Here is a 27,154-nt window from a genome sequence, read left to right as displayed (position 1 = left end):
TCTTAGAATAAAGGGGAGGCCATTTAAGACTGAAAACTTTTTCACCCAGAGAGTTGTGAATTTATGGAATTTCCTGCCACAGAGGGCAGTGGAGGCCAAGTCACTGGATGGATTTAAGAGAGAGTTAGATAGAGCTCTAGGGGCTAGTGGAGTCAAGGGATATGGGGAGAAGGCAGGCACGGGTTATTGATAGGGGACGATCAGCCATGATCACAATGAATGACGGTGCTGGCTCGAAGGGCCGAATGGCCTCCTCCTGCACCAATTTTCAATGTTTCTACGAAAGGGTAGCTGCGTGGTTCTCATTTCCGCCTGGGGTAAGAGAGGCATCTGAGGTAGGTGGCCTGCCAGCAGCCATCAGCTACCTTCTCCTTCTCGCTCGGACTGTAGTCCGTAGACTCCTGGACTTCCCGCATCCAGAGCTCTCCCCCCCCTCCCCCACACACTGCAACGTCCACGTAATTGGATAAGGAGACGGATTCTTGACCGCGTTCTCGACGCCAGGGCGCTTTCTGTCGAACGGCCAAGAACGTTCTCCTTCCTCACCACTCCCTCCCCCCACCCCCCCCCCCCCCCTCACCTCACCACCGAGAAGCTAAAACAGGAAATGGAATGACAAACCCAAGCAGAAAAAAAACGGGGAAAAAAAACGAGACTCTGACTTGGGATGGGTGGGAGGGGGGGGGGGGGGGCAATGTGCATTAACATTTGGTCTGCAAACACTGTTTGAATGCCGATGGTCGCTGGGAGAGAGGACACCCTCGAGCCAGTTTGCCTTCTCCACTCTTGCACTGGACGGTTCGGGTCTGCCAGCCAACGCCACAGGTTCTGGAGCAGGTCAACCAGCGTCCCGTCATCCACTTGGGGAAGTGGGGTTGGACCGCCAGGGCCCCGATGGTGTTGTCGCTGGCCGGCTGCACCGGCTTCTTTGGCACGAAGTAGCTATAGCGGATGTCCAGGGGCATCCCGGGGTTGGTGGCCAAGATCTGGATGATCAAGGGTTCCGTCAGCGGCCCGTGGCCCATGGAGTGGACCTCGTCGGCCCGCTGGCTCCAGCCGCTGTAGTTGAACACGGTGCCGTTCATCTCGATGACCGTCTCCGAGGTGGAGATCATGTACTTGCCGTTGAACAAGTAGTCGCCGTTCTTCCTCTTGGCTGCCAGGTAGGCGGTGAACCGTTGCTGGCCCTTGGGCTTGTGCTGTCTCACCTTGATGTGGACTGCCCCGGCGGGGATCCTGGTCACCTCTCTGTAGCCCACACTGAGGGGGAAAGAAGAAGAGAGGAAAAAAAAAAACGACATCAGCAATGCTTACTTCAGAGACCGCAGCACTGAACCAGGACCCTCGGCCCACCGAGTCCGCTCCATCCATCCATCCATCCATCCATCCATCCATCCATCCACCCATCCATCCATCCATCCATCCATCCATCCATCCATCCATCCATCCACCCCCACCAACACACACACACACACACACACACACACACACACACACACACACACACACACACACACACACACACACACACACACACACACACACACACACACACACACACACACACACACACACACACACACACACACACACACACACACACACACACACACACACACACACACACACGACACGACACGACAATTTACACTTATACCAAGCCAATTAACCTACACACCCGTGCGTCTTTGGAGTGTGGGATGAAACCGGAGCACCCGGAGAAAACCCACGCGGTCACGGGGAGAACGTACAAACTCCATACAGACAGCACCCGTAGTCGGGATCGAACCCGGGTCTCTGGCACAGCAAGCACTGTGAGGCAGCAACGCTACCGCTGGCTGGCTTTACCTTGCACTAATCGTTATTCCCTCATCATGTATCTATCTGTACACTGTAAATGGCTCAATTGTAATCACGTATTGTCTTTCTGCTGACTGGATAGCAGGCAACAAAAGCTTTCTACTGTACCTCGGTACACGTGACAATAAACTTAACTAACGAACTATGCAGCCTTACAGCACCAGAGACCCCGGTTCGATCCTGACTACGGGTACGGAGTTTGTAGGTTCTCCGAGGGTTTTCTCCGGGAGCTCCGCTTTCCTCCCACACTCCAAAGACGTACAGGTTTGTAGGTTAATTGGCTTCGGTAAAATTGTAAATTGTCCCTAGTTTGTGTAGGATGATGCTCGTGGGCGGGGATCGCTGGTCGGCGTGGACTCGGAGGGCTGAAGGGCTTGTTTCCATGCTGTATTTCTAACCCAAACTAAACTAAACCATTAGGTGGTAAAACCGTCAACTTATAGGTCATGCGCGGATAGTGAATGGGTTGCGTTTTGCCCAAATATCCATGTTAGTAAGTCAAAAAATACTTGAAAATCCCCTTCCACCATCTATTCTGGTGGACACCCTAAACTGGAAGCATCATCAAGGACCCACACCATCCTGGCCACACATTCATCTCCCCGCTACCTTCAGGTAGAAGGTACAGGAGCCTGAAGACTGCAACGTCCAGGTTCAGGAATAGCTACTTCCCCACAGCCATCAGGCTATTAAACTCAACTCAAACAAAACTCTGAACATTAATAGCCCATTATCTGTTTATTTACACTTTATCTGTTTATTTATTCAGGTGTGTATATATTTATACAATGGTATATGGACACACTGATCTGTTCTGTATTCATGCCTACTATATTCTGTTGTGCTGAAGCAAAGCAAGAATTTCATTGTCCTATCTGGGACACATGACAATAAACTCTCTTGAATCTTGAATCTTGACCTGTAGACTTTAGAGTTACAGTGCAGATGCAGGCCCTTCGGCCCACCGAGTCCTTTACGACCAGCCCCGATCACCCCGTACACTAGCGGCATCCTACACGCTGGGGACAATTTACAATTAGCGGAAGCCAATTAACCTGCAATCCTGAGAGAAGCACAGAGTGCTGGAATAACTCAGCGGGTCAGGCTGCATCTCTGGAGAAAAGGGATGGGTGATGTTTCTGGTGGGGAAAGTTCTTCTGACTACTTTCAGCGCAACCCGCAATCCTGTACGTCTTTGGAGTGTTGGGAGGAAACTGGAGCACCCGGAGAAAGCCCACGCGGTCACAGGGAGAACGTGCAAACTCTGTACGGACAGCACCCGTAGTCAAGTAGTCAGCCGTGTCCATTTTGCCTTATAGCGCCATAGACCCGGGTTCGATCCTGATCTGGCTCCGGGTGTGGAGTTTGCACGTTCTCCCTGTGACGGCGTGGGTTTCCTCCGGGTGCTCTGGTTTCCTCTCACATCCCAAAGGCGTTTGGGTTTGAAGGTGAATTAGCCCTCTGTAAAATGCCCCATATTGAATGGCAGTGCTGGCTCGAAGGGCCGAATGGCCTACCCCTGCCACCTATTTTCTATGTTTCTATGGAGTGTGATGAGAAAGTTACATAGAACTGGAGTGAACTGATGATGGATGGTCGGCATGGATTCGGTGGGCCGAAGGGCCTGTTTCCACGCTGTGTCTTTCAAACAATCAACGTGGAAGATCAGCCACCCCAGGAGTGCTGGGACTAATGTTCGGCTTTTATGCTTTTCTCAGACGTTATAATGTACAGATCTGCTATTTGCAATATGTGGCAACAAACTAGAATATTGCTGCAGTTCGTATCATAATCTGTTTACGGGGACCATACATGCATTGCCTTGAACACATACTGGTATCCATGGTAACATCAGGCCATGAGCTGCAAAATAAGCCATGCACTCCAACTGTGCAAAATCCTTCAGGCTTCAAGCAAGAGATATGTTCACTCATTGAAAAAGAATGTATTAATACTGCTGCTGGAATATTGAATAAGCAGTTTCACATTTAATTTGCAGCCACAAGGTCATATTAAAGGTACAGGCTACAGATGGCTTTCTCTCGAGGCTGGATGGCAGAGCTGCTGCCTTACGGCGCCAGAGACCCGGGTTCGATCCCGACTGCGGGCGCTGCCTGCACAGAGTTTGCACGTTCTCCCCGTGACCTGCGTGGGTTTACTCCGAGATCCTCAGTTTCCTCCCACACTCCAAAGGCGTACAAATGTAAATTGTCCCTAGTGGGTGATAGTGTGCGGGGATCGCTGGTCGGCGCGGACTCGGTGGGCCGAGGGGCCTTAGTGTATCTCAAAACTAAACTAAACTAAATTCTGTTCCCCAGAGATTATGAATCTGTGGAATTCTCTGCCACTGAAGGCAGTGGAGGCCATTTCACGGATGTTTCAAGAAAGAGTTTAGCTCTTAGGGCTAACGGAACCAAGGGATACGGGGAAAAAAGCAGGAACGGGGTACTGATTTAGATGTTCAGCCATGATCATATTGAATGGCGGTGCTGTCTCGAAGGGCCGAATGGCCAACTTCTCCACCTATTTTTCTATGTTTCTAAACTAAACAAAAACTAAAGCCTACACTCTAGTGTGGATGGGGCATGTTGGTCGGTGTGGGCAAGTTGGGCGGAAGAGCCTGTTTGCACACTGTGTGACTATGACTACACACAGTGCAGCTAGCAAGGCATTTGTAACAGAACGACTGATCATCAAAGGGTTAAGCACTTAACGGCCTGGGCAAGTCTGCTTTGATGTACCTTGGCCAGTGCAGGGATTTATACTACCTACAGTTCCTGCGAGTTAAAGTGAAGGAAATTCCAGCGTGCCGCAGAATGTGCTGAAAAAATAAATGGCATTGGATTGCAGACTCAGCGACAGGCAAACTGACTGAAGCAACTCCATGGGATTCCCAGTTAGAGGAGCATAATTACTGGGGCCACCGAGTCACCGATGACAACTGCTGGCCCTGTGGTCCGGTGCAGCTCCAGAGAGACCCACACGCTCGAAAAATTAAGGGGCTTCTGAAACAAAAACTGGAGAGATGACAATCTCTCACTGATGAATGGAGGTCTTTCTAATGCTGCTGGAAATACCGTACACAAAACACGCGATCCAGATGCACGAACTGGCCAGGGCATCTCGCACAGATGTGGGTGGGGCCAGTGGAACGTTCAAACATCAAGTGTTACCAGCTGTTTAATAAACAGACCGTGTGTGCGTGCAGGACAGTCGGCCAAGCAAATTCTCGGTGTGAGGCTTGCGTTTAAGGCCTTGACACCCAGCTCTGGGACAGTGCATATGGAGAGAAGATGTCGCTTTAGCTTTAAGGTTCAGTTTTTTATAGTCACGTCTACCAAACGTTTCGATTCGTTTCGTTTATTGCAGCGCGGAAACACCGAGTCCTTGCGGACCAGCGATCCCCGCACATTCCCTGAACACACTCTAGGGACAATTTTACATTTATACACTTATACCAAGCGAATTAGCCTGCAAACCTGTATGACCTTGTGGGAGGAAAGCCGAAGAAAAATCTCAGAGAAAACCCACGCAGGTCACGGGGAGAACGTACAAACTCCGGCGGTCAGGGCGGTCGAACCCGGGTCTCTGGCGCTGTGAGGCAGCAACTCTACCGCTGCGCCACCATGAAGACACTGGAGCAAGGGTAGGTTACGGCACGATGGCGCAGCGGTAGAATTGCTGCCTTACAGCGCCGGAGACCCGGGTTCGATCCTGACCGCCGGTGCTGTCTGTACAGAGTTTGTACTTTGTCCCTGTGACCGCATGGGTTTTCTCCGGGTGCTCCGGTTTCCTCCCACACTCTGAATGCGTACAGATTTGTAGGTTAATTGGCTTCGGTAAAAATTGTAAATTGTCCCTAGTGGGTGTAGGATAATATTAGTGTAAGGGGATCGCCGGTCGGAGTGGACTTGGTGGGCCGAAGGGCCTGTTTCCGCACTGTACCTCTGAACTAAACTAAAATCTCTCTATCTTTCTATATCAAAAATCAGGGATAAATTAGTTCCCATGAGCGGAAAATTAGTTCCATGAAGGAAATACCAATGTTGAAATGAAAGTTTCAAAAAAACAAACTTTTGTCTGTTTCAGACAGGGTTCTGCACCAGGGGTGGGATTTAGTTTAGAGATGCAACGCGGAAACAGGCCCATCATCCCACCGAGTCCGCACCGACCAGCGATCCCCGCATACTAACACTATTCTACACTAGGGACAATTTTCACATTTTTTTATACCAAGCCGATTAACCGACAAACCTGTATGTCTTAGGAGCGTGGGAGGAAACCGAAGTTCTCAGAGAAAACCCACGCAGGTCATGGGGCGATTTGTACACAAATCCCGCACAAACATGCACCCATAGCCAGGATCGAACCCGGGTCTCTGGAGCTGGAAGCGCTGTAAGGCAGCAACTCTTTAGTCAGAGGGTGGTGAATCTGTGGAATTCTTTGCCATTGAAGGCTGTGGAGGACAAGTCAGAGGATATTTTTAAAGCAGAGATAGATAGATTCTTGATTGGAACGGGTGTCGAGGGTTATGGGGAGAAGGCAGGAAAATGGGATTAGGAGGCAGAGATCAACCATGATGGAGGATGAATTTCTTAAAACAGATCATGAATCTGTGAAATTCCTAGCCACAGAAGGATGAAGGGCCTGTCCCACTGTATGAGTTTACCCAAGAGCTCTCCCGAGTTAAAAAAAAAATCAAACTCGTGGTAAGTACATAGAATGTACGTAGCGTGTACGACAGAGCTCGTAACGCTAACGGCAGGTACTCGGGAAACGCGGTAAGCTCATGAAGATTTTTCAACATGTTGAAAAATGTCCACGAGAGCCCCGAGTACCTACGAGCGGCTATTACCGTAATTCTCCGAGTTCGAATCTCGGGGAAACTCGGGAGAACTCTTGAATTACCTCGTACAGTGGGACAGGCCCTTGAGGAGACTCGGTCAATGGATGTTTTTAAGGCCGAGATAGATAGATTCTTGATTAGTACGGGTGTCAGGGGTTATGGGGAGATGGCAGGAGAATGGGGATAGGAGGGAGAGATAGATCAGCCATGATATAATGGCGGAGTAAACTTGATGGGCCGAATGGCCTAATTCTACTCCTATCACTGATGACCTTATGACCTACCGCAGTGCCACCCGGTGGATAAATCGGTCAATAGACAATAGGTGCAGGAGTAGGCCATTCGGCCCTTCGAGCCAGCACTGCCATTCAATGTGATCATGGCTGATCATCCCCAATCAGTACCCTGTTCCTGCCTTCTCCCCATTTCCCCTGACTCCACTATTTTTAAGAGACCTATCTAGCTCTCTCTTGAAAGCATCCATAGAAACTGCCTCCACCCTCTGAGGCAGAGAATTCCACAGACTCACCACTCTCTGTGAGAAAAAGTGTTTCCTTGCCTCCGTTCTAAATGGCTTATTCCTTATTCTTGAACTGTGGCCCCTGGTTCTGGATTTCCCCCAACATCGGGAACATGTTTCCTGCCTCTAGCATGTCCAAGCCCTAAAGTTTCAATGAGATCTCCTCTCATCCTTCCAAACTCCAGAGTGTACAAGCCCAACACGTCGATGTTGACCGGCTGAGGATGAACGTCCATTAAGGACCAGCTCCACTACACAGCCAGCGTTACATCGCACATCGCGGCCGTGCTTTGAACTAAGTGAATGAAAAGCCTCTTGTATAAGCAGAGGCGATGGGAAACCGCAGGGAGACAGGGCTGTAAATATTTGGAGACTGTTGTTTGCAAACGATCTTTCCTCTCTTCCCGACAATTATTGGTCATTAACGTATCTTAAGTGCATTTCTCAACTGCCTGCCTGCTAAGTGCCGGCTTCCCTGCACTTCTGGAGATATCTGATCCCTGCTTCTGTTCTGATTTCATGAGAATCTGGGTACTATAGTATGTATAGGGACGACAGATGGCACAATGGGCTAAGTGTTCGGCTGGCGACCGGAAGGTGGCCGGTTCGAATCCTGCTTGGAGTGCATACTGTTGTTGTGTCCTTGGGCAAGACACTTCACCCACCTTTGCCTGTGTGTGAATGTGTGTGATTGGTGGTGGTCGGAGGGGCCGTAGGCGCAGAATGGCAGCCACGCGTCCGTCAGTCTGCCCCAGGGCAGCTGTGGCTACAGAAGTAGCTTACCACCACCGAGTGTGACTGAGGAGTGAATGAATAATGCGATGTAAAGCGCCTTGAGTATTAGAAAGGCGCTATATAAATCCCATCCATTATTATTATTATAAGAAGGAACTACAGATGCTGGAAAATCGAAGGTAGATAAAAGTGCCGGAGAAACTCAGCTGGGTGCGGCAGCATAGAAACATAAAAAATAGGTGCAGGTGTAGGCCATTATTTTTCTGTTCCCAACCCGGATTTGAAAGAAGGTCCACACCAAAAACGTTACCTATCCATATTCCCCGGAGCACTGGTTAAAACCGTTGATAGCCCCCTGACTCTCAGTCTGAAGAAGGGTCTCGACCCTATTCCTTTTAGTCACAGAGTCACACAGAGTGGAAACAGGCCCTTCGGCCCAACTTGCCCAAACTGGCCAACGTGTCCCAGCTACACTCGTCCCACCTACCTGCGCTTGGCCCATATCCCTCCAAACCTGTCCTATCCATGTACCTGTCTAACTGTTTCTTAAACATTGGGATAGTCCCAGCCTCAACTACCTCCTCTGGCAGCTCGTTCCATACAACCAACACCCTTTGTGTGAAAGGGTTTTCTCCAGAGATGTGGCCTGTCCCGTTGAGTTACTCCCGCACTTTGTGTCTTTTTTCCCCCCATAAACCATCGTCTGCAGTTCTTTGTGTCTCAAAATATATGGTATAATTTTAGTCGGAGTAAGCATCAGACATTTCTTGGCACATGGATATGTAGGGAATGGAGGGATACAGAGTATGTCAAAGCAGACAGGAGTTGGTTTTGGCATCATGTCCAGCACAGACGCTGTGGGAGGAAGGGCCCGTTCTTGTGCTGCACTGTTTGTTCTACGTTCTATGATCGATGGCTCGGTGGCGCAGCGGTAGAGTTGCTGCCTCACAGCGCAGGAGACCCGGGTTCGATCCCGACCACGGGTGCTGTCCCTACAGAGTTTGTACGTTCTCCCCCCGTGACTGGGTGGGTTTTCAATGGGTGCTCGAACAAGACGTGCAGGTTTATAGGTTAATTGGCTTGGTATAATTGTAAATTGTCCCTAGTGTGTGTAGGATAGTGTTCGTGTGCGAGGATCGCTGGTCGGCGCGGACTTGGTGGGCTGAAGGGCCTGTTTCCGCGCTGTGTCTCTAAACTGTTCTAGATGGCAGCTAAGATCAGGCCGCTGTAATCCACAGGCGTTTGATACAAAATGATAGTCGGAATGATTATTACAAATGAGAGGAAAATCGGGAAAAATAAACGGGCATAATATTGCTATTCCCTGCATTAACATTCCTGTCCCCACAAAATATAAACAGGTCAACAGTGAATTCATACGGTCAATGGAAATGATGTTAATACTTTGAGGGCTTTGGGCGTGAGTTGTGGTTCATGTTCAGACGTGATCGGAGCAGAATTAGGCCATTCGGCCCATCAAGTCTACTCCGCCATTCAATCACGGCTGATCTATCTCTCCATCTCAAACACATTCTCCTGCCTTCTCCCCCTAACCCCTGACACCCGCACTAACCAAGAATCTATCTATCTCTGCCTTAAAAATATCCGCTGACTTGGCCTCCACAGCCTTCTGTGGCAAAGAATTCCACAGATTCACCGCCCTCTGGCTAAAGAAATTCCTCCTCATCTCCTTCCTAAAGGAACGTCTTTTAATTCCGAAGCTATGACCTCTGGTCCTGGACTCTCCCACTAGTGGAAACATCCTCTCCACATTCCACTCTATCCAGGCCTTTCACTATTTGAGAAAGTTGTGTTGGTGAAGTTTTGGATGTTTATCAGGTAGATGCCTCAATAAATACCATTCGCCGCATTTCTTCGTTTATTTCTTCATGGCTCAGAAAGAAACCATTCAGCATGTTGAGTTTATACTAGTTCACGGAGCAATTCCATCTCCCACTCATATTCCCTGTTACCGACACTACTCCCCCCCCCCACCCCCCCCCTCTCGGTGTTATTGTAGCTGTGTAGATTAGACAGACACAAAACGCTGGAGTAACTCGGCGGGACAGGCAGCGTCTCTGGAGAGAAGGGATGGGTGACATTTCGGGTCGAGACCCTTCTTCAGGCTGCGAGTCGGGGAGAAGGAGTTCATAAGTTCATAAAGTCAGAAGTGACAGGAGCAGAATTCGGCCATTCGGCCCATCAAGTCTGCTCCGTCACTCAATCATGGCTGATCTATCTCTCAATCAAGAATCTATCGATCTCTGCTTTTAAAATATCCATTGACTTGGCCTCCACAGCCTTCTGTGGCAAAGAATTCCACAGATTCACCACCTTCTGACTAAATCCACCTCATCTCCTTCCTAAAGGAACGTCCTTTAATTCTGAGGCTATGACCTCCAGTCCTAGACTCTCCCACTAGTGGAAACACCCTCACCACATCCACATCCAGGCCTTTCGCTATTCAGTAAGTTAGAAGGGATTCGTTAAGGGAATTCCTGAGAAGGGTAAGGTGTGAAAACGACAGAGCAAAGCAGGCGATGGTAAGGCAGTTGTACAGGGTCCTAGTGAGACCACACCTGGAGTATTGTGTGAAGTTTTAGTCCCCTAATTTGAGGAAGGACATTCTTGCTATTGAGGGAGTGCAGCGTAGGTTTACAAGGTTAATTCCCGGGATGGCGGGACTGTCATATGCTGAGAGAATGGAGCAGCTGGGCTTGTACACTCTGGAGTTTAGAAGGATGAGAGGATATCTCATTGAAACATATAAGATTGTTAAGGGTTTGGACACGCTAGAGGCAGGAAACATGTTCCTGATGTTGGGGGAGTCCAGAACCAGGGGCCACAGTTTAAGAATAAGGGGTACGCCTTTTAGAACGGAGTCGAGGAAATACTTTTTCTCACAGAGAGTTGTGAGTCTGTTGTATTCTCTGCCTCAGAGGGCGGTGGAGGCGGGTTCTCTGGATGCTTTCAAGAGAGAGCTAGATAGGGCTCTTAAATATAGTGGAGTCAGAGGATATGGGGAGAAGGCAGGAATGGGGTACTGATTGGGGATGATCAGCCATGATCACAGTGAATGGCGGTGCTGGCTCGAAGGGCCGAATGGCCTACTCCCGCACCCCATTATCTATTGAAATGCAAGAATGGTTCATTGTTGGTTGAGGGGAAGGTGACGACGAGATTAGATCGGATCACGTTACCTCCTCTTGGTGAAACTCCGAGAGATCTTCACACAGGTGCTGCTGTCCCCGCCGCACACTCCGCACTTGTCGTGCTGCTGCTTGGAGCCGATGATCCCGTCGCATCCCGTCCGAACGCAGCGCCCACGCACACACACGGAGTTGCTGCAGGGTTGGCACTCCGTCCCGTCTGTCACCTGGGGGTTACAGCAAAGTGGGTGAACGAATGAACCAGCGAGTGAACAATACTTTATTGGCACGTGCGACGAGCCACAGTGATATTCTTTGTTTCTCATGCCCCTGAGGTATGCAAAGGGCTGCTACAGAAAGGGCGCCGTTCAATGTTACAAGTCTCTCATTTTAACATAAACCATTCTTAACACATTCTGGAAAGATACAGGTGGTGCAGCGGTAGAGTTGCTGCCTTACAGCGAATGCAGCGCCGGAGACCAGGGTTCGATCCCAACTACGGGTGCTGTCTGTACGGAGTTTGTACGTTCTCCCCGTGACTTTTCTCCGAGATCTTCTGTTTCCTCCCATACTCCAAAAGACGTACAGGTTTGTAAGTTAATTGGCTTGGTATAAATGTAAGTTATCCCCAGTGTGCGTAGGATAGTGTTAATGTGCGGAGATCGCTGGTCGGCGCGGACTAGGTGGGCCGAAGGGTCTGCATCTCTAAACTAAACTCCACGAAACCTCTAATCTTCCTCCATTGCCAGAGTGAGGCCTATACGCAAACTGGAGGAACAACACCTCATATTCCGGGTATTCTAGGTAGGTTACAACATTGAATTCTCCAATCTGTTGGTCTTTGGAGTGTGGGAGGAATCCGGAGCTCCTGGAGAAAATGCACTCAGGTCACAGGGAGAACGTATGAACTTCGTACCCGGGTCTCTGCCGCTGTGAGACAGCAGCTCTACCACTGCCCCTCCGAGCCGCACAATATATCTTTTCTTTAGATATCTAACTCTGCTGGTGTGTTAACTCAGTCAATATTCCACATTCTGGGCCATTCTGGTTCTCCAGATATTATCCAGACCTGCCATCATCTCTCCTGTGAAGTCCAATTAATTAATAATACCGACAAACAAGAAAGTCTCTGTAGTGTAGGAGCCAATTGCAGGATTAATTTTGTCAGGGTCCTTTTTCCGTAGAAGACCTCTCCAACTGAGGGGAATGGCTGTGAAGTGTGTTGGAAGGAACTGCAGATGCTGGTTTAAACCAAAGATAGACACAAAATGTTGGGAGACAAGAATGCTGGAGAAACTCAGCGGGTGAGGCAGCATCTATGGAGCGAAGGAAATAGATGACGTTTCGGGTCGAGACCCTTCTTCAGACTGATGTGGGGGTGGGGTGGGGAAGAAGAAAGGAAGAGGCGGAGACAGTGGGCTGTGGGAGAGCTACCCCCCCACCTCCACTTCAGTCTGAAGAATGGTAATGACCCGAAAAGTCGCCTATTTCCTTCGCTCCATAGATGCTGCCTCACCCGCTAAGTTTCTCCAGCATTTTTGTCTACCTTCGATTTTCCAGCATCTGCAGTTCCTTCTAAAACTCAAAATGCTGGAGTAACTCAGCGGGACAGGCAGCATCTCTGGAGAGAAGGAATTGGTGACGTTTCGGGTCGAGACTCTAAACGTCGCCCATTCCTTCTCTCCAGAGATGCTGCCTGTCCCGCTGAGTTACTCCAGCATTTTGCGTCCATCTTCGGTGTAAACCAGCACCTGCAGTTCCTTCCTCCGCAAGGTTTGGAGGCATATTCAAGGAATGGGTGTGAGGGGAAGATGTGGAAACAAAGAACTGCAGATGCTGGTTTATACCAAAGGTATACCAAGCCCCGGTGCACACACCTTACCTTGGACTTTAGAGATACAGCATGGAAACAGACCCTTCGGCCCACCGAGTCCCCACCGACCAGCGATCACCCTGTACACCAGCACCACCCTACACACTTGGGGCAATTTACAATTTACGGGATGCAATTAACTTACAAACTTGAAGACAGACACAAAATGCTGGAGTCACTCAGCGGGTCAGGGAGAATCTCATGGAGAGAAGGAATAGGGACCCTTCATCGGCCTGTGTCGAAACGTCACCTATTCCTTTTCTCCAGAGATGCTGCCTGACCCGCTGAGTTACTGCAGGATTTTGTGCCTACCTTTGGTGCAAACCAGCATCTGTAGTTCTTTCTTACAGGCACAACCGTACAACAGTTGTGGATTGTGGTAGGAAACCAGAGCACCCGGAGAAAAGCCACGCGGGTCACGGGGAGAACGTAGAAACATGATACCAAAACCTGCTCTTATCCTTCTGCACATAATCCAAAACCCTCGGTAGACACTAAATGCTGGAGTAACTCAGCGGGACAGGCAGCATCTCTGGAGAGATGGAATCGGTGACGTTTCTGGTCGAGACCCTTCTTCAAACTGATGTCAGGGGAGAGGGACAAAGATAGAATGTAGGCAGAGACAGTGATAGCCCTGTCCCATGGTACGAGTTCATTCCAAGATCTCTCCCGAGTTAAAAAAAAATCAAACTCGTGGTAAGCACGGAGAATGAACGTAGCGGTACGTCGGAGCTCGGGGACGTCCCTTACCGGCTCATAACGCCGATGGCAGGTACTCGCGAAGACTCGCTACTGGCAGGTAGGCACGGGAAGACTAATGAAGTGAAGATTTTTCAATATGATGAAAAATGTCCACGAGAGCCCCGAGTACCGACGGGCGGCCATTACCGTAAATCTCCGAGTTCGAATCAGGGCAAACTCGGGCGAGCTCTTGGAATGAACTAGCACCGAGGGACAGGGCTTTAAGACTGGTGGGAGAACTGGGAAGGGGAAGGGGATGGAGAGAGAGGGAAAGCAAGGGCTATCTGAAGTTAGAGAAGTCAACGTTCATACCTCTGGGGTGTAAACTACCCAAGCGAAATATGAGGTGCTGTTCCTCCAATTTGCGCTGGGCCTCACTCTGACAATGGAGGAGGCCCAGGACAGAAAGGTCAGATTGGGAATGGGAGGGGGAGTGGAAGTGCCGAGCCACCGGGAGATCAGGTAGGTTAAGACGCTGCATTTTCTTGAATTTAGCTATGGTGAATCGGATGGCTGCTGAACAGCTAGCTGCTCTCTAGGACAGAAGTGGAGTGTGCAGCGGCTCTCCAAGAATGTTTCCTTCCTTATTTAACTACTTTCTAACTCTTCCACCAGCGTTCAACTCAACCGTGACTTAGCTGTGAGTCACACCCGGGCAGGGCACACGCCCCACCTCTAATGTTTATGTGAAATGGCCGCCGATCAAGAAAGGCAGCGGCTTCAAGTCACGGGCATTAAGTATTGGTTTTACGTTACTCAATTGGGATGTGGTTATAGATTATTACTAGTTAGTTGTGGGGCGGGGAAGGAATGTTTCGAACCCAATGTTAACAAAGACAAGCTGTCTCTCTCGATGACACTTTAGATTGGTGTTGGCAAGGATGTGAAGGAAAGCTATCTTTCTTCAATTATAGTCGCGATGAGCCAAAAGGCCGAGACATTTTGGTCACCATCCTTAGTTCACTTTAGAGACACAGGAAGGAAACAGGCCCTTCGGCCCACCCAGTCCGGGCCGACCAGCGATCCCCACATACTAACGCTGCCCTATACGCAATAGACAATAGACAATAGACGCAGGAGTAGGCCATTCGGCCCTTCGAGCCAGCACCGCCATTCAATGTGATCATGGCTGATCATCCCCAAATAGAGTACAGAGGAGATTTACTAGAATGTTGCCTGGGTTTCAGCAACTAAGTTACAGAGAAAGGTTGAACAAGTTAGGGCTTTATTCTTTGGAGCGCAGAAGGTTAAGGGGGGACTTGATAGAGGTTTTTAAAATGATGAGAGAGATAGACAGAGTTGACGTGGATAAGCTTTTCCCACTGAGAGTAGGGAAGATTCAAACAAGGGGACATGACTTGAGAATTAAGGGACAGAAGTTTAGGGGTAACATGAGGGGGAACTTCTTTACTCAGAGAGTGGTGGCTGTGTGGAATGAGCTTCCAGGGAAGGTGGTGGAGGCAGGTTCGTTTTTATCATTTAAAAATAAATTGGATAGTTATATGGACGGGAAAGGAATGGAGGGTTATGGTCTGAACGCAGGTGTATGGGACTAGGGGAGAATACGTGTTCGGCACGGACTAGAAGGGTCGAGATGGCCTGTTTCCGTGCTGTAATTGTTATATGGTTATATGGTTAATCAGTACCCCGTTCATGCCTTCTCCCCATATCCCCTGACTCCGCTATTTTTAAGAGCTCTCTCTTGAAAGCATCCAGAGTATCGGCCTCCACCGCCCTCTGAGACAGAAAATTCCACAGACTCACCACTCTCTGTGAGAAAAAGTGTTTCCTCGTCTCCGTTCTAAATGGCTTACTCCTTATTCTTAAACTGTGCCTCCTGGTTCTGGACGAGGGACAATTTACAATTTTACTGAACCCACTTAACCTACAAACCTGTGGGACTTTGGAGTGCGGGAGGAAACCAGAGCACCCGGAGAAAACCCACGCAGGTCACGGGGAGAACGTGCAAACTCCATACAGATAGTTTCACATTGGATATTCATTCCTCACTGCTCATCAATGTGTTTTTGGGGCCAATCTTCGGGACCAATCTTAACTAACATAACTAGCAACAGATAAGCCAGCGCAGGTAAAGGCAGTAAAATCCCTTCCCAAAATCATATTGATCGATCGGTGGATTGATTGAAAGATACGGGTGCCGTCTGTACGGAGTTTGCACGTTCTCCCCGTGACCTGCGTGGGTTTTTTCCCGGTGCTCCGGTTTCCCCACACACTCCAAAGACGACCAGGTTTGTAGGTTGACAAAAATGCCGGAGAAACTCAGCGGGTGAGGCAGCATCTATGGAGCGCAGGAAATAGGCAACGTTTCGGCACGAAACGTTGCCTATTTCCTTTGCTCCATAGATGCTGCCTCACCCGCTGAGTTTCTCCAGCATTTTTGTCTACCTTCGATTTTCCAGCATCTGCAGTTCCTTCTTAAACAGGTTTGTAGGTTAATTGGCTTCGGTAAAAATTGTAAATTGTCCCTAGTGTGTGTAGGACAGTGACAGTGTATGGGGTGATCGCTGATTTGCGTGGACTCGGTGGGCCGAAGGGCCTGTTTTCACTCTGCAGCACTAAACTAAACGTTTTGGTCTCCAAATCTGAGGAAAGACATTCTTGCCATAGAGGGAGTACAGAGAAGGTTCACCAGACTGATTCCTGGGATGTCAGGACTTTCATATGAAGAAAGACTGGATAGACTCGGCTTGTACTCGCTAGAATTTAGAAGATTGAGGGGAGATCTTAGAGAAACTTACAAAATTCTTAAGGGGTTGGACAGGCTAGATGCAGGAAGATTGTTCCCGATGTTAGGGAAGTCCAGAACAAGGGGTCACAGTTTAAGGATAAGGGGGAAATCTTTTAGGACCGAGATGAGAAAAATATTTTTCGCACAGAGAGTGGTGAATCTCTGGAATTCTCTGCCACAGAGGGTAGTCAAGGCCAGTTCATTGGCTATTTTTAAGAGGGAGTTAGATGTGGCCCTTGTGGCTAAAGGGTTCAAGGGGTATGGAGAGAAGGCAGGTACAGGATACTGAGTTGGATGATCAGCCATGATCATATTGAATGGCGGTGCAGGCTCGAAGGGCCGAATGGCCTACTCCTGCACCTATTCTCTATGTTTCTATGAGAGGATAGTGTTAGTGTACTGGGTGATCGCTGGTCGGCACGGACTGGGTGGGCCGAAGGGCCTGTTCCCATGCAGTCTCTCCAAAGTAAAGTCTATAAACGGAGGTGGATTTACATGCTTTAAGTAGGCCTGCAATTTTTCATCGCAAACTGTGAGCATCTTAGCTGCTCTGCTTATTGTAGCTTTGCCTATGTATTTGAACTCGGAGACAGCACAGCGCGCCCTCCTGCCCTTCCCCTTCCCTCAGCCACGTGCCTGGAACATTTGGGAGCGGCCGACCCCCGTACAAGCGAATGTCACACTGTGTTGCCGGTCGAGGTTGGGCTGAGCCCATTCCAGTCATGTTTGGCTTGGGACTGTGACAGCTGGCAGCGAGAGTGGCTCTGTCCATCCATCTCTGTGGATCTGAGCCCAGGGAACCACCTAATCCCACGCTGGGCCTCGTAAACCAAAGCCAGCCCCTCCCCAAGAAAAATCGCTTCACGCCAGCCCGACAATGCCACTGCATTCGGCCAAAGGTGTAACCCGAGGCACTCTTCCTGTTACTTCGTTCTTCCCCTCCCCCTCAACTAAGGACCTTGTTCAAAAACCATGTTCACAGTTTACAAAGTACTGCATTAATTATTACAAATCATTAACTCGCAAACCTGCACGTCTTCGGAGTGTGGGAGGAAACTGGAGCACTGGGTTAAAGCCCACACAGGTCACGGGGAGAACCTACAAACTCCATTCAGACAGCACCCGTTGTCAGGATCGAACCCGGACCTCCGGCGCTGCGCCACTGTGCCGCCCCGACTGTACCTTACCCTGTTGCCTCACGATATCAGTTTCATTCACCCATTTTCACCCAGACGGTTGTGAATCTGCGGCATTCTCCGCCACAGAAGGCAGTGGAGGCCAATTCACTGGATGCTTTCAAGAGAGAGTTGGATGTAGCTCGTTGGGCTAACAGAATCAAGGGATATGGGAAGAAAACAGGAACCTCCGTCTGATTCTGTCATGATCACGTTGAATGGCGGTGCTGGCTCGAAGGGCCGAATGGCCTACTCCTGCACCTATTGTCTATGTTTCTACCTTTACGTCATAAACATTGTCGGTGGCCGATTAGGAAAAGGGGAGATGCAACGAGACCTTGAAAGTAGGCAAGGGTTTCGGCCCGAAACGTCGCCTATTTCCTTCGCTCCATAGATGCTGCTGCATCCGCTGAGTTTCACCAGCAATTTTGTGTACCATTGAAAGTAGGCATGCAGGTGCAGCAGGCAGTGAAGAAAGCGAATGGTATGTTAGCATTCATAGCAAAAGGATTTGAGTATAGGAGCAGGGAGGTTCTACTGCAGTTGTACAGGGCCTTGGTGAGACCACACCTGGAGTATTGCGTACAGTTTTGGTCTCCTAATCTGGCTATCACAGGCTAGATGCAGGAAGATTGTTCACGATGGTGGGGAAGTCCAGTACAAGGGGTCACAGTTTAAGGATAAGGGGGAAATCTTTTAGGACCGAGATGAGAAAAAAAAATTTCACACAGAGAGTGGTGAATCTCTGGAATTCTCTGCCATAGAAGGTAGTTGAGGCCAGTTCATTGGCTATATTTAAGAGGGAGTTAGATGTGGCCCTTGTGGCTAAAGGTATCAGGGGGTATGGAGAGAAGGCAGGTACAGGATACTGAGTTGGATGATCAGCCATGATCATATTGAATGGCGGTGCAGGCTCGAAGCACCGAATGGCCTACTCCTGCCCCTATTTTCTATGTTTCTATGCACCCTTGGAGTATTTCGATGCTTAGTTATTGTCCTGAGCATAAGTTGGTATAATCAGTTTAGATTGGCTTTGGGCTTGGTTCTCTCGATTGAGCGCTTATCCTGGCGTTATGGCACAAGTACTTTGTATCAGTCTGAGGACGGGTCTCGACCCGAAACGTCACCCATTCCATCTCTCCAGAGACGCTGCCTGTCCCGCCGAGTTACTCCAGCATTTTGTGCCTACCTTCGATTTAAACCAGCATCTGCCGCTCTTCCCTGCACACAGCTGGTGTTTTAATTGTAATTTGTGGGTGATTTTTCACGCGCGCAATTCATTTCTTTACCTTCTGGGAAAAGACGACATAGTAACCTGTTCCCTTGGCCCGACAGGTCAACTTGCACACATCAGCAGGGATAACTCCAGCGTACTTGGGCACCCACTCCACAAACGTCTTCACTCCTTTGGCGTCGGTCTGGTAGCCGTTTCTCGCCTCACATTGTTCGTCTCGGAAAGATTTGCCTAGTTGGATAAAAAGACGTCTTATTAATCTTGCCAGGTGAGGCAGAGGCTCACCTGCACCTCCTCCAACCTCATCTACTGTATCCGCTGTTCCAGGTGTCAACTTCTCTACATCGGCGAGACCGAGCGCAGGCTCGGCGATCGTTTCGCTGAACGCCTCCGCTCAGTCTGTCTTAACCAGCCTGATCTCCCGGTGGCTCAGCACTTCAACTCCCCCCTCCCATTCCCAATCTGACCTTTCTGTCCTGGGCCTCCTCCATTGTCAGAGTGAGGCCCAGCGCAAATTGGAGGAACAGCGCCTCATATTTCGCTTGGGCAGCTCACACCCCAGCGGTATGAACATTGACTCCTCTAACTTCAGATAGCCCTTGCTTTCCCTCTCTCTCCGCCCCCTCCCCCTTCCCAGTTATCCCACCAGTCTTACTGTCTCCGCCTACATTCTATCTCTGTCCCGCCCCCTCCCCTGACGTCTGAAGAAGGGACTCGACCCAAAACGTCGCCCGTTCCTTCTCTCCAGAGATGGTGCCTGTCCCGCTGAGTTACTCCAGAATTTTGTGTCTACCTTATTAACGAACCCTGCACGGAGCTGGGTGCACGGGACGAGCTGCCGCAGGAGGCAGGTACTATAACAGCATTTAATAGACATCTGGACCGCTACATGGACAGGAAAGGTTTACCGGGATAGTCACAGAGTCAAACAGGCCCTTTGGCCAAACTTGCCCACACTGGCCAACATGCCCCATCCACACTAGTCCCACCTGCCTGCGCTCGGCCCATATCCCTCTAAACCTATCCTAACCATGTATCCAGTTGGAAGAAGGGTCTCGACCCGAAACGTCGCCAATTTCTTCTCTCCAGAGACGCTGCCTCACCCGCTGAGTTTCTCCAGCGTTTTATTTTCTGCCATGTATCTGTCTAAATGTTTCTTAAACATTGCGTCTCCGTTCTAAATGGCTTACTCCTTATTCTTAAACTGCGGCCCCTGGCTCTGGACTCCCCCAACATCGGGAACATGTTTCCTGCCTCTAGTGTGTCCAAGCCCTTAACAATCTTATACGTTTCAATGAGGTACCTGCAATATGGATATGAGCCAAACGCGGGCAAGTGGGCCTAGTGTAGATGGGGTATCTTGGTCAGTATGGGCAAGTTGGGCCGAAGGGCCTGTTTCTGTGCGGTATGGCTCTGCCTCGGTGATCAGGCCAAAGGAGGCATGAGAGGTTTAGTTTAGTCTAGTTCAGAGATACAGCGCGGAAATAGGCCCTTCAGCCCAACACGAACACACTGAACAGTGATCACCCATAGACTTGTTTCATTCTACGCAATACACAATAGGTGCAGGAGTAGGCCATTCGGCCCTTCGAGCCAGCACCGCCATTTAATGTGATCATGGCTGATCATCCCCAATCAGTACCCCGTTCCTGCCTTCTTCCCATGTCCTCTGATTCCGCTATTTTTAAGAGCCCTATCTAGCTCTCTCTTGAAAGCATCCAGAGAGCCTGCCTCCACCGCCCTCTGAGGCAGAGAATTCCACAGACTCACCACTCTCTATGAGAAAAAGTGTTTCCTCGTCTCCGTTCTAAATGGCTTACTCCTTATTCTTAAACTGCGGCCCCTGGTTCTGGACTCCCCCAACATCGGGAACATGTTTCCTGCCTCTAGCGTGTCCAAGCCCTTAACAATCTTATACGTTTCAATGAGATACCCTCTCATCCTTCTAAACTCAAGAGTGTACAAGCCCAGCATATGACAGTCCCGCCATCCCGGGAATTAACCTTGTAAACCTACGCTGCACTCCCTCAATAGCAAGAATGTCCTTCCTCTAACTCGGGACCATTTGCAGAAGCCAATTAATCTGCATGTCTGCAGTTTGGGAGGAAACCAGAGCACCCGGAGAAAATTCACGCGGGTCACGGGGGAGAACGTGCAAACTCCGTACAGACAGCACCGGTGGTCAGGATCGAACCATGGTCTCTGGAGCTGTGAGGCAGCAACTCTACCACTGTGCCACCGTACCAAGCAACTGTTCTCAAGTAACTTTTATTTACCATTTCTAATATGCCACAGTCTCCCAACCAACACACATGCTTTTCTGCCATATTTTATCGGACTCCCTTCCTCTCCTGACCAACCATCCATAATCCTTATTCCACACTTGCCACGCCTTGCCACTGAGAAATAGTCTCTGCCATGTCTGTCCAGCATTCCTTTCCCTTTTCTGCTCTGCAGAGCGCTGCACATCTTTTAGTGCTTTCCACTCCTTTGGAAATCCAGCCACACTTTGGACTCAAACGATCAGAATACAAAGTACGGCTGGGCGAGCGGCAGACTGGAAAATATTCCTTTTTCTGGCACGGAGCAACAAGACACTGAGCCATCGGAAGCCAAGAACAACAGGATCTGACAGCAGACTGAAAAACACTTGCCACCACTAATGCTTCAAAGTACAAATAAGCCCAGGGTCTTTCAAGTGGCCGCCTCGATCAACCCCTCTGCACTTAGCTCTGTGCAGCTCTGCAGAACACACAGGCTGAACTTCCAAACTAACTGAACTTTCCTCAGCAAAGTCAACCTTAATCACTACTTCATTCTTATTTTGCATTTGCTGCAAGTTTCGCATTTATTTTAGTTTTCAGTTTTAGTTTTGGAGATGCAGCGTGGAAACGGGGCCTTCGCTCCACGCTGACCAGCGACCCCCCGACACTAGCACTAGCACACACACACACATGCACTAGCACTAGCACACACACACTAGCACACACACGCACTAACACACGCACTAGCACACACACACGCACTAGCACATACGCACACTAGCACGCACACAAACAAGCATGCACACGCGCACTAGCACACACACACACGCACTAGCGCGCCTCGCATTCGCACACACACTAGCACGCACACACACACACACACTAGCACACACACACAAACACACACTAGCACACACACACACACACACACGCACTCACACAGGCACTAGCATGCACTATCACACACACACGCACTAGCGCACACGCACGCGCACACACACACATGCGCACTAGCACACACACACACACAGACACACACACACACACACTAGCGCACACACACACACACACTAACACACACACACACACACACACACACACACACACACACACACACACACACACACACACACACACACACACACACACACACACACACACACACACACACACACACACACACACACACACACACACACACTAACACACACACACACACACACACACACACACACACACACACACATCCAATTTACAGAAGCCAATTGACCTACAAACCTCTTTTGGAGTGTGGGAGGAACACAGAGCACCCGGAGAAAACCCGCGCAGGTCACGGGGGGAACGTACAAACTCCGAACAGGCGGCACCCATTGTCGGGATCGAACCCGGGTCTCTGGCGCTGTGAGGCAGCAGCTCTACCGCTGCGCCACCGTGCCGCAGCCCCCCAACGGGATTGAATGGTCAGGTGTTTTTGGAGAGGTTGAGGTAGCCAGATGTGAAATTCACCATTGAAGGCAGGGCAGTACCCCGAACACAAACTTGACACAAACTAGTTTCCAGTGCATTGTGCACTAAAACTACAGGTCATAAGGTCACAAGGAATAGGAGTAGAGCTGAATCTACTCCGCCATTCAATCACGGCTGATCTATCTCTCCCTCTTAATCCCATTCTCCCCATAACCTCCGACACCCGTACTAATCAAGAATCCATCTATCTCTGCCTTAGAAATATCCATCGACTTGGCCTCCACAGCCTTCTATGGCAAACAGCTCCACAGATTCACCACCCTCTGACTAAAGAAATGTCTCCCTAAAAGAACGTTCTTTAATTCTGAGACCTCTAGTCCCAGACTCGCCCACTCTTACACAGGCCAACCTTACAGGGTTGAAAAATGCATTACGATACGATATGATGTTATTTCCCAAGGCTTTCAACTTTATTGGAATGTTAAATGGTGTCTGGAGCTGAAATGTGCTTTTCCACAGTATTTCTATTTATCCTCACGGTGAACTCTTGCCGTTCTCTGCCACAGAAGCAAAAAGCCAAATCATTAAATATATTTGTGAAGGAGTTAGATATTTTCCTAAAGGCTTGGTGAGTTCAAGGGATGAGGGGAGAAAGTTCGAACAGCAGCACTCAAAAGGTACAGCTGGGAAACCAGGCCATTCGGCCCACCGTCGATCAGCCGTTCATACTAGTTCTATGTTATCCCACTTTCCCATCCACTCCCCACACATCAGGTGCATGTCACATCTGGAGGCCAATTAGCCGACAAACCAGCACGTCTTTGGGATGTGGGAGGAAACCCACGCAGTCACAGGAAGAACACAGGAAGGTGCAGCGGTAGAGTTACTGCCTCACAGCGTTAGAGACCCAGGTTCGATCCTGACCACAGGTGCTGTCTGTACGGAGTTTGTACGTTCTGCCTGTGACCGTGTGGGTTTTCTCCAGATCCGATGGCTGATCTATCTCTCTCTACTAACCACATTCTCCTGCCTTCTCCCCATAAGCCCAGATACCCGTACTAATCAAGAATCTATCTATCTGCCTAAAAATATCCATTAACTTGGCCTCCACAGCCCTCTGTGGCAAATAATTCCACAGATTCACCACCCTCTGACTAAATAAATTCCTCCTCATCTCCTTCCTGAAGGAACGTCCTTTAATTCTGAGGCTGTGCCCTCTAGTCCTAGACTCCCACTAGTGGAAACATCCTCTCCACAACCACTCTATACCATGAAGAAGGGCCCCGACCTGAATTGTTGTCTATCCATTCCCTCCACAGATGCTGCCTGAACTGTTGAGTTCCTCCTGCACTTTTTGCTCAAGGTTTTAGTATCTGCAGTTCCTTATGTCTCTATCTTTCATGGTATCTAGCTTGAGTCTAAAGAAGGGTCTCTACCCAAAATGTCACATTCGTTTACAGTTCAGTTCTGTTTCGTTAATTGTCGTGTGCACCGAGGTACAGTGAAAAGCTTATGTTGCAAGCTAACCATTCAGTGGAAAGACAATACATGACTACAATCGAGCCATTTACAGTGTATAGATACATGATATGGGAATAATGTTCAGTGCAAGATAAAGCCAGTAAGGTCCGATTAAGAATAGTTCAAGGGTCACCAATGAGGTAGATAGTAGTTCAGGACTGTTCTCTGGTTGTGGTGGGATGGTTCAATTGCCTGATAACAGCTGGGAAGAAACTGTCCCTGAATCTGGAGGTGTGCATTTTCACACTTCTGTACCTTTTGCCCGATGGGAGAGGGGAGAAGAGGGAGTGGCCAGAGTGTGACTGGTCCATGATGATGCTGCTGGCCTTGCCGAGGCAGCGTGAGGTGTAGATGGAGTCAATGGAAGGGAGGTTGGTTTGTGTGATGGTCTGGGCTGCGTCCACGATCCGCCATCCGCTGCAATTTCTTGCGGTCTTGGATGGCAATGCCAGAGATGTCTGCCCGAGCCGCTGAGTTACTCCAACACTTCGTGCCTACGGTATCTAGCTTACAGGTGGGGTGTTATGAAAAACTCTGGCTGTCTCCTTAGCTTTAGTTGCAGAGCCACTGTGATGTGAAGAATTTGGCTCCCATGGACAACTGGGATAATCCAAAGGATTTTCCTGGCATTTGTCCGCGAATTCCATCTGGAGAGACACTTGTGAAATACTGCTTGGATAGGTTGACTATGTTTCAGGCAGGTTGACCATAAAACTTGTTGGATAAAATCAGTCAAATTTATTTAGGTCAAATCTTTTCCCCTGGCGTTCCCTCTAGATATTTGCACCAGAGATCCTCCTGCCCTTTTCTTGCGAATTCCAGCAAATGTCACAGAATTCCCTTGCGCACATATGTTTCGGTTTAGTTTTAGTGATACGGCGAGGAGACAGGCTTGCCGAGTCCGCGCTGGCCAGCGATCCCCGCACACACTAGCACTATCCACCACACACTAGGGACAGTTTGCAACTTCTACCGAAGCCAATGAACCTACGAAACCTGCACGTCTCTTTGGGGTGTGGGAGGAAACCGGGGCACCCGGTGAAAACCCACGGCAGTCACGGGGAGAACGTGCAAACTCCGTGCAGACAGCGCCCCATAGCTAGGATCAAACCCGGGTCCCTGGCGCTGTGAGGCAGCAACTCCACCGCCACGCCACCATGCCGCCGATGATATGTGATGTTTCATTGAGTAACAAGCAAACTGATCTGGGAACTCAGCATCATAGAAACATAGGAACATAGAAAATAGGTGCAGGAGTAGGCCATTCGGCCCTTCGAGCCTGCACCGCCATTCAATATGATCATGGCTGATCATCCAACTCAGTATCCTGTACCTGCCTTCTCTCCATACCCCCTGATACCTTTAGCCACAAGGGCCACATCTAACTCCCTCTTAAATATAGCCAATGAACTGGCCTCAACTACCTTCTGTGGCAGAGAATTCCACAGATTCACCACTCTCTGTGTGAAAAATGTTTTTCTCATCTCGGTCCTAAAAGACCTCCCCTTTATCCTTAAACTGTGACCCCTTGTTCTGGAGGCATCTGTGGAGGCAAAGTAATGGTGGATGTTTTCGATCGAGACAGTATGTAGTGTCAGGACAGATTCTCCAGTTTTTTGCTCCAGATTCCAGCACCTTTCGTGTCTCTGCTTTCATTCAAACTTCTGGCAAAGTTTTTTGGAATAGATCTTGGAACTTTAATACAGCCACAGTTATATAACGCACTTCTGTGTCTGATCCCAACTGATCAATGAAGCAAATATCTGATGGCAGCTCTTTTTCCTGAGAATCTGAAGGTCACAGATTTAGGACATGGAGACTATTTAAAATTAAGTTTTTTTTTGACGTTGCTAAAAGTCGTTCCCTTCAAGGTTAAAGTAACACAGTCTGTTGTATCAAATGGTAAGGAATTCGTGGATCCTTCCAAGGCAGACAAAATCTTGCCATGGAGCCCGAGGATTTCTTTTCCACATCCAATAACAGTCATAAAAAAAATGAACTATGAGCTAATATAACAGGCATTCAGCAATGCTGAAGTGTACAAAGAAAAATGACGAAGGTAGCCAAAAATGCTGGTGAAACTCAGCGTCTCGACCCAAAACGTCACCTATTCCTTCGCTCCATAGATGCTGCCTCACCGAGGTATAGTCAAAGCTTTTGACTGTACCTTGGTACACGTGGTAATAAACTAAACTGACCTGAAGGTAGAGACAAAATGCTGGAGAAACTCAGCTTCTCTGGAGAGAAGGAATGGGTGACGTTTCGGGTCGAGAACCGTCTGCAGAATGCTGCTTGTCCCACTGAGTTACTCCAGCATTTTACTCCGATTTAAACCAGCAATTGCAGTTCTTTCCCAAAGACAGAGTTAGATAGAGCCCTTAAAGATAGCAGAGTCAGGGGATGAACTACATAGGCGGGGGGGGGGGGGGGGTATTTTCTGGAGGCACCTACCAGTTAGCGGGCAGGGCGTCACGTTGCACGATCGGTGGACTGCGCGCTTGCCCACACAATATTTGCCGTTGTTCCGGGGCGCGGGGTTGTTGCAGTGGCGGCGGGCGAACTGAACGCCCCCCCCGCAGGTCCGCGAGCATGGACCCCACGTACCCCACGAACCCCAGTTCCCGTTAGCCGAAGCCTGCGACACAAGAGGAGAAACACAACGTCAGTGCAGGAAAGACTGGAAGCTCTTGGGAGCATGGAACTGTGTGCAGGCAAGATAGGAGTTAGTATCATGTTCGGCACAGTGGGCCGAAGGGCCTGTTCCTGTGCTGCACTCTTCTGTGTTCCTACGTTAGAATGGCTCACAGTAGCCCATGCCTTCATAAGTTCATGGGACAGGAGAAGAATTAGGCCATTCGGCCCATCATGTCTACTCCACCATTCATTCATTGCTGATCTATCTCTCCCTCCTAACCCAATTCTCCTGCCTTCTCCCCATAACTTCTGACACCCATGCTGATCAAAGTGCTGACATTAGAGTGGATCCCAGTGCCCCAGGCCTACTTTAAAATGGATCCCAG

General features: G+C 49.4%; 1 protein-coding gene across 1 annotated transcript in view; it reads right to left on the bottom strand.

The window, feature by feature from the left end:
* Positions 1–238: 238 nt before the first annotated feature.
* The window catches only part of adamts5 (ADAM metallopeptidase with thrombospondin type 1 motif 5), a 51,235-nt gene continuing 24,319 nt past the window's right edge, over positions 239–27,154 (bottom strand). The window contains exons 5-8 of the mRNA XM_033032384.1: positions 26,586–26,769; positions 18,938–19,113; positions 11,162–11,337; positions 239–1,260 (exon numbers count right to left, since the gene is read on the bottom strand). Of these exons, the coding sequence (XP_032888275.1) occupies positions 702–1,260; positions 11,162–11,337; positions 18,938–19,113; positions 26,586–26,769 (1,095 nt within the window). The 3' untranslated portion in view covers positions 239–701. The remainder of the gene's footprint in view (positions 1,261–11,161; positions 11,338–18,937; positions 19,114–26,585; positions 26,770–27,154) is intronic.

The sequence above is a fragment of the Amblyraja radiata genome, chromosome 14, assembly GCF_010909765.2.
Source record: "Amblyraja radiata isolate CabotCenter1 chromosome 14, sAmbRad1.1.pri, whole genome shotgun sequence".
In the NCBI taxonomy this organism is placed as follows: Eukaryota; Metazoa; Chordata; class Chondrichthyes; order Rajiformes; family Rajidae; genus Amblyraja; species Amblyraja radiata.
The sequence above is the reverse complement of the archived record's forward strand: the minus strand, read 5'-3'. Positions and strand labels throughout refer to the sequence as shown.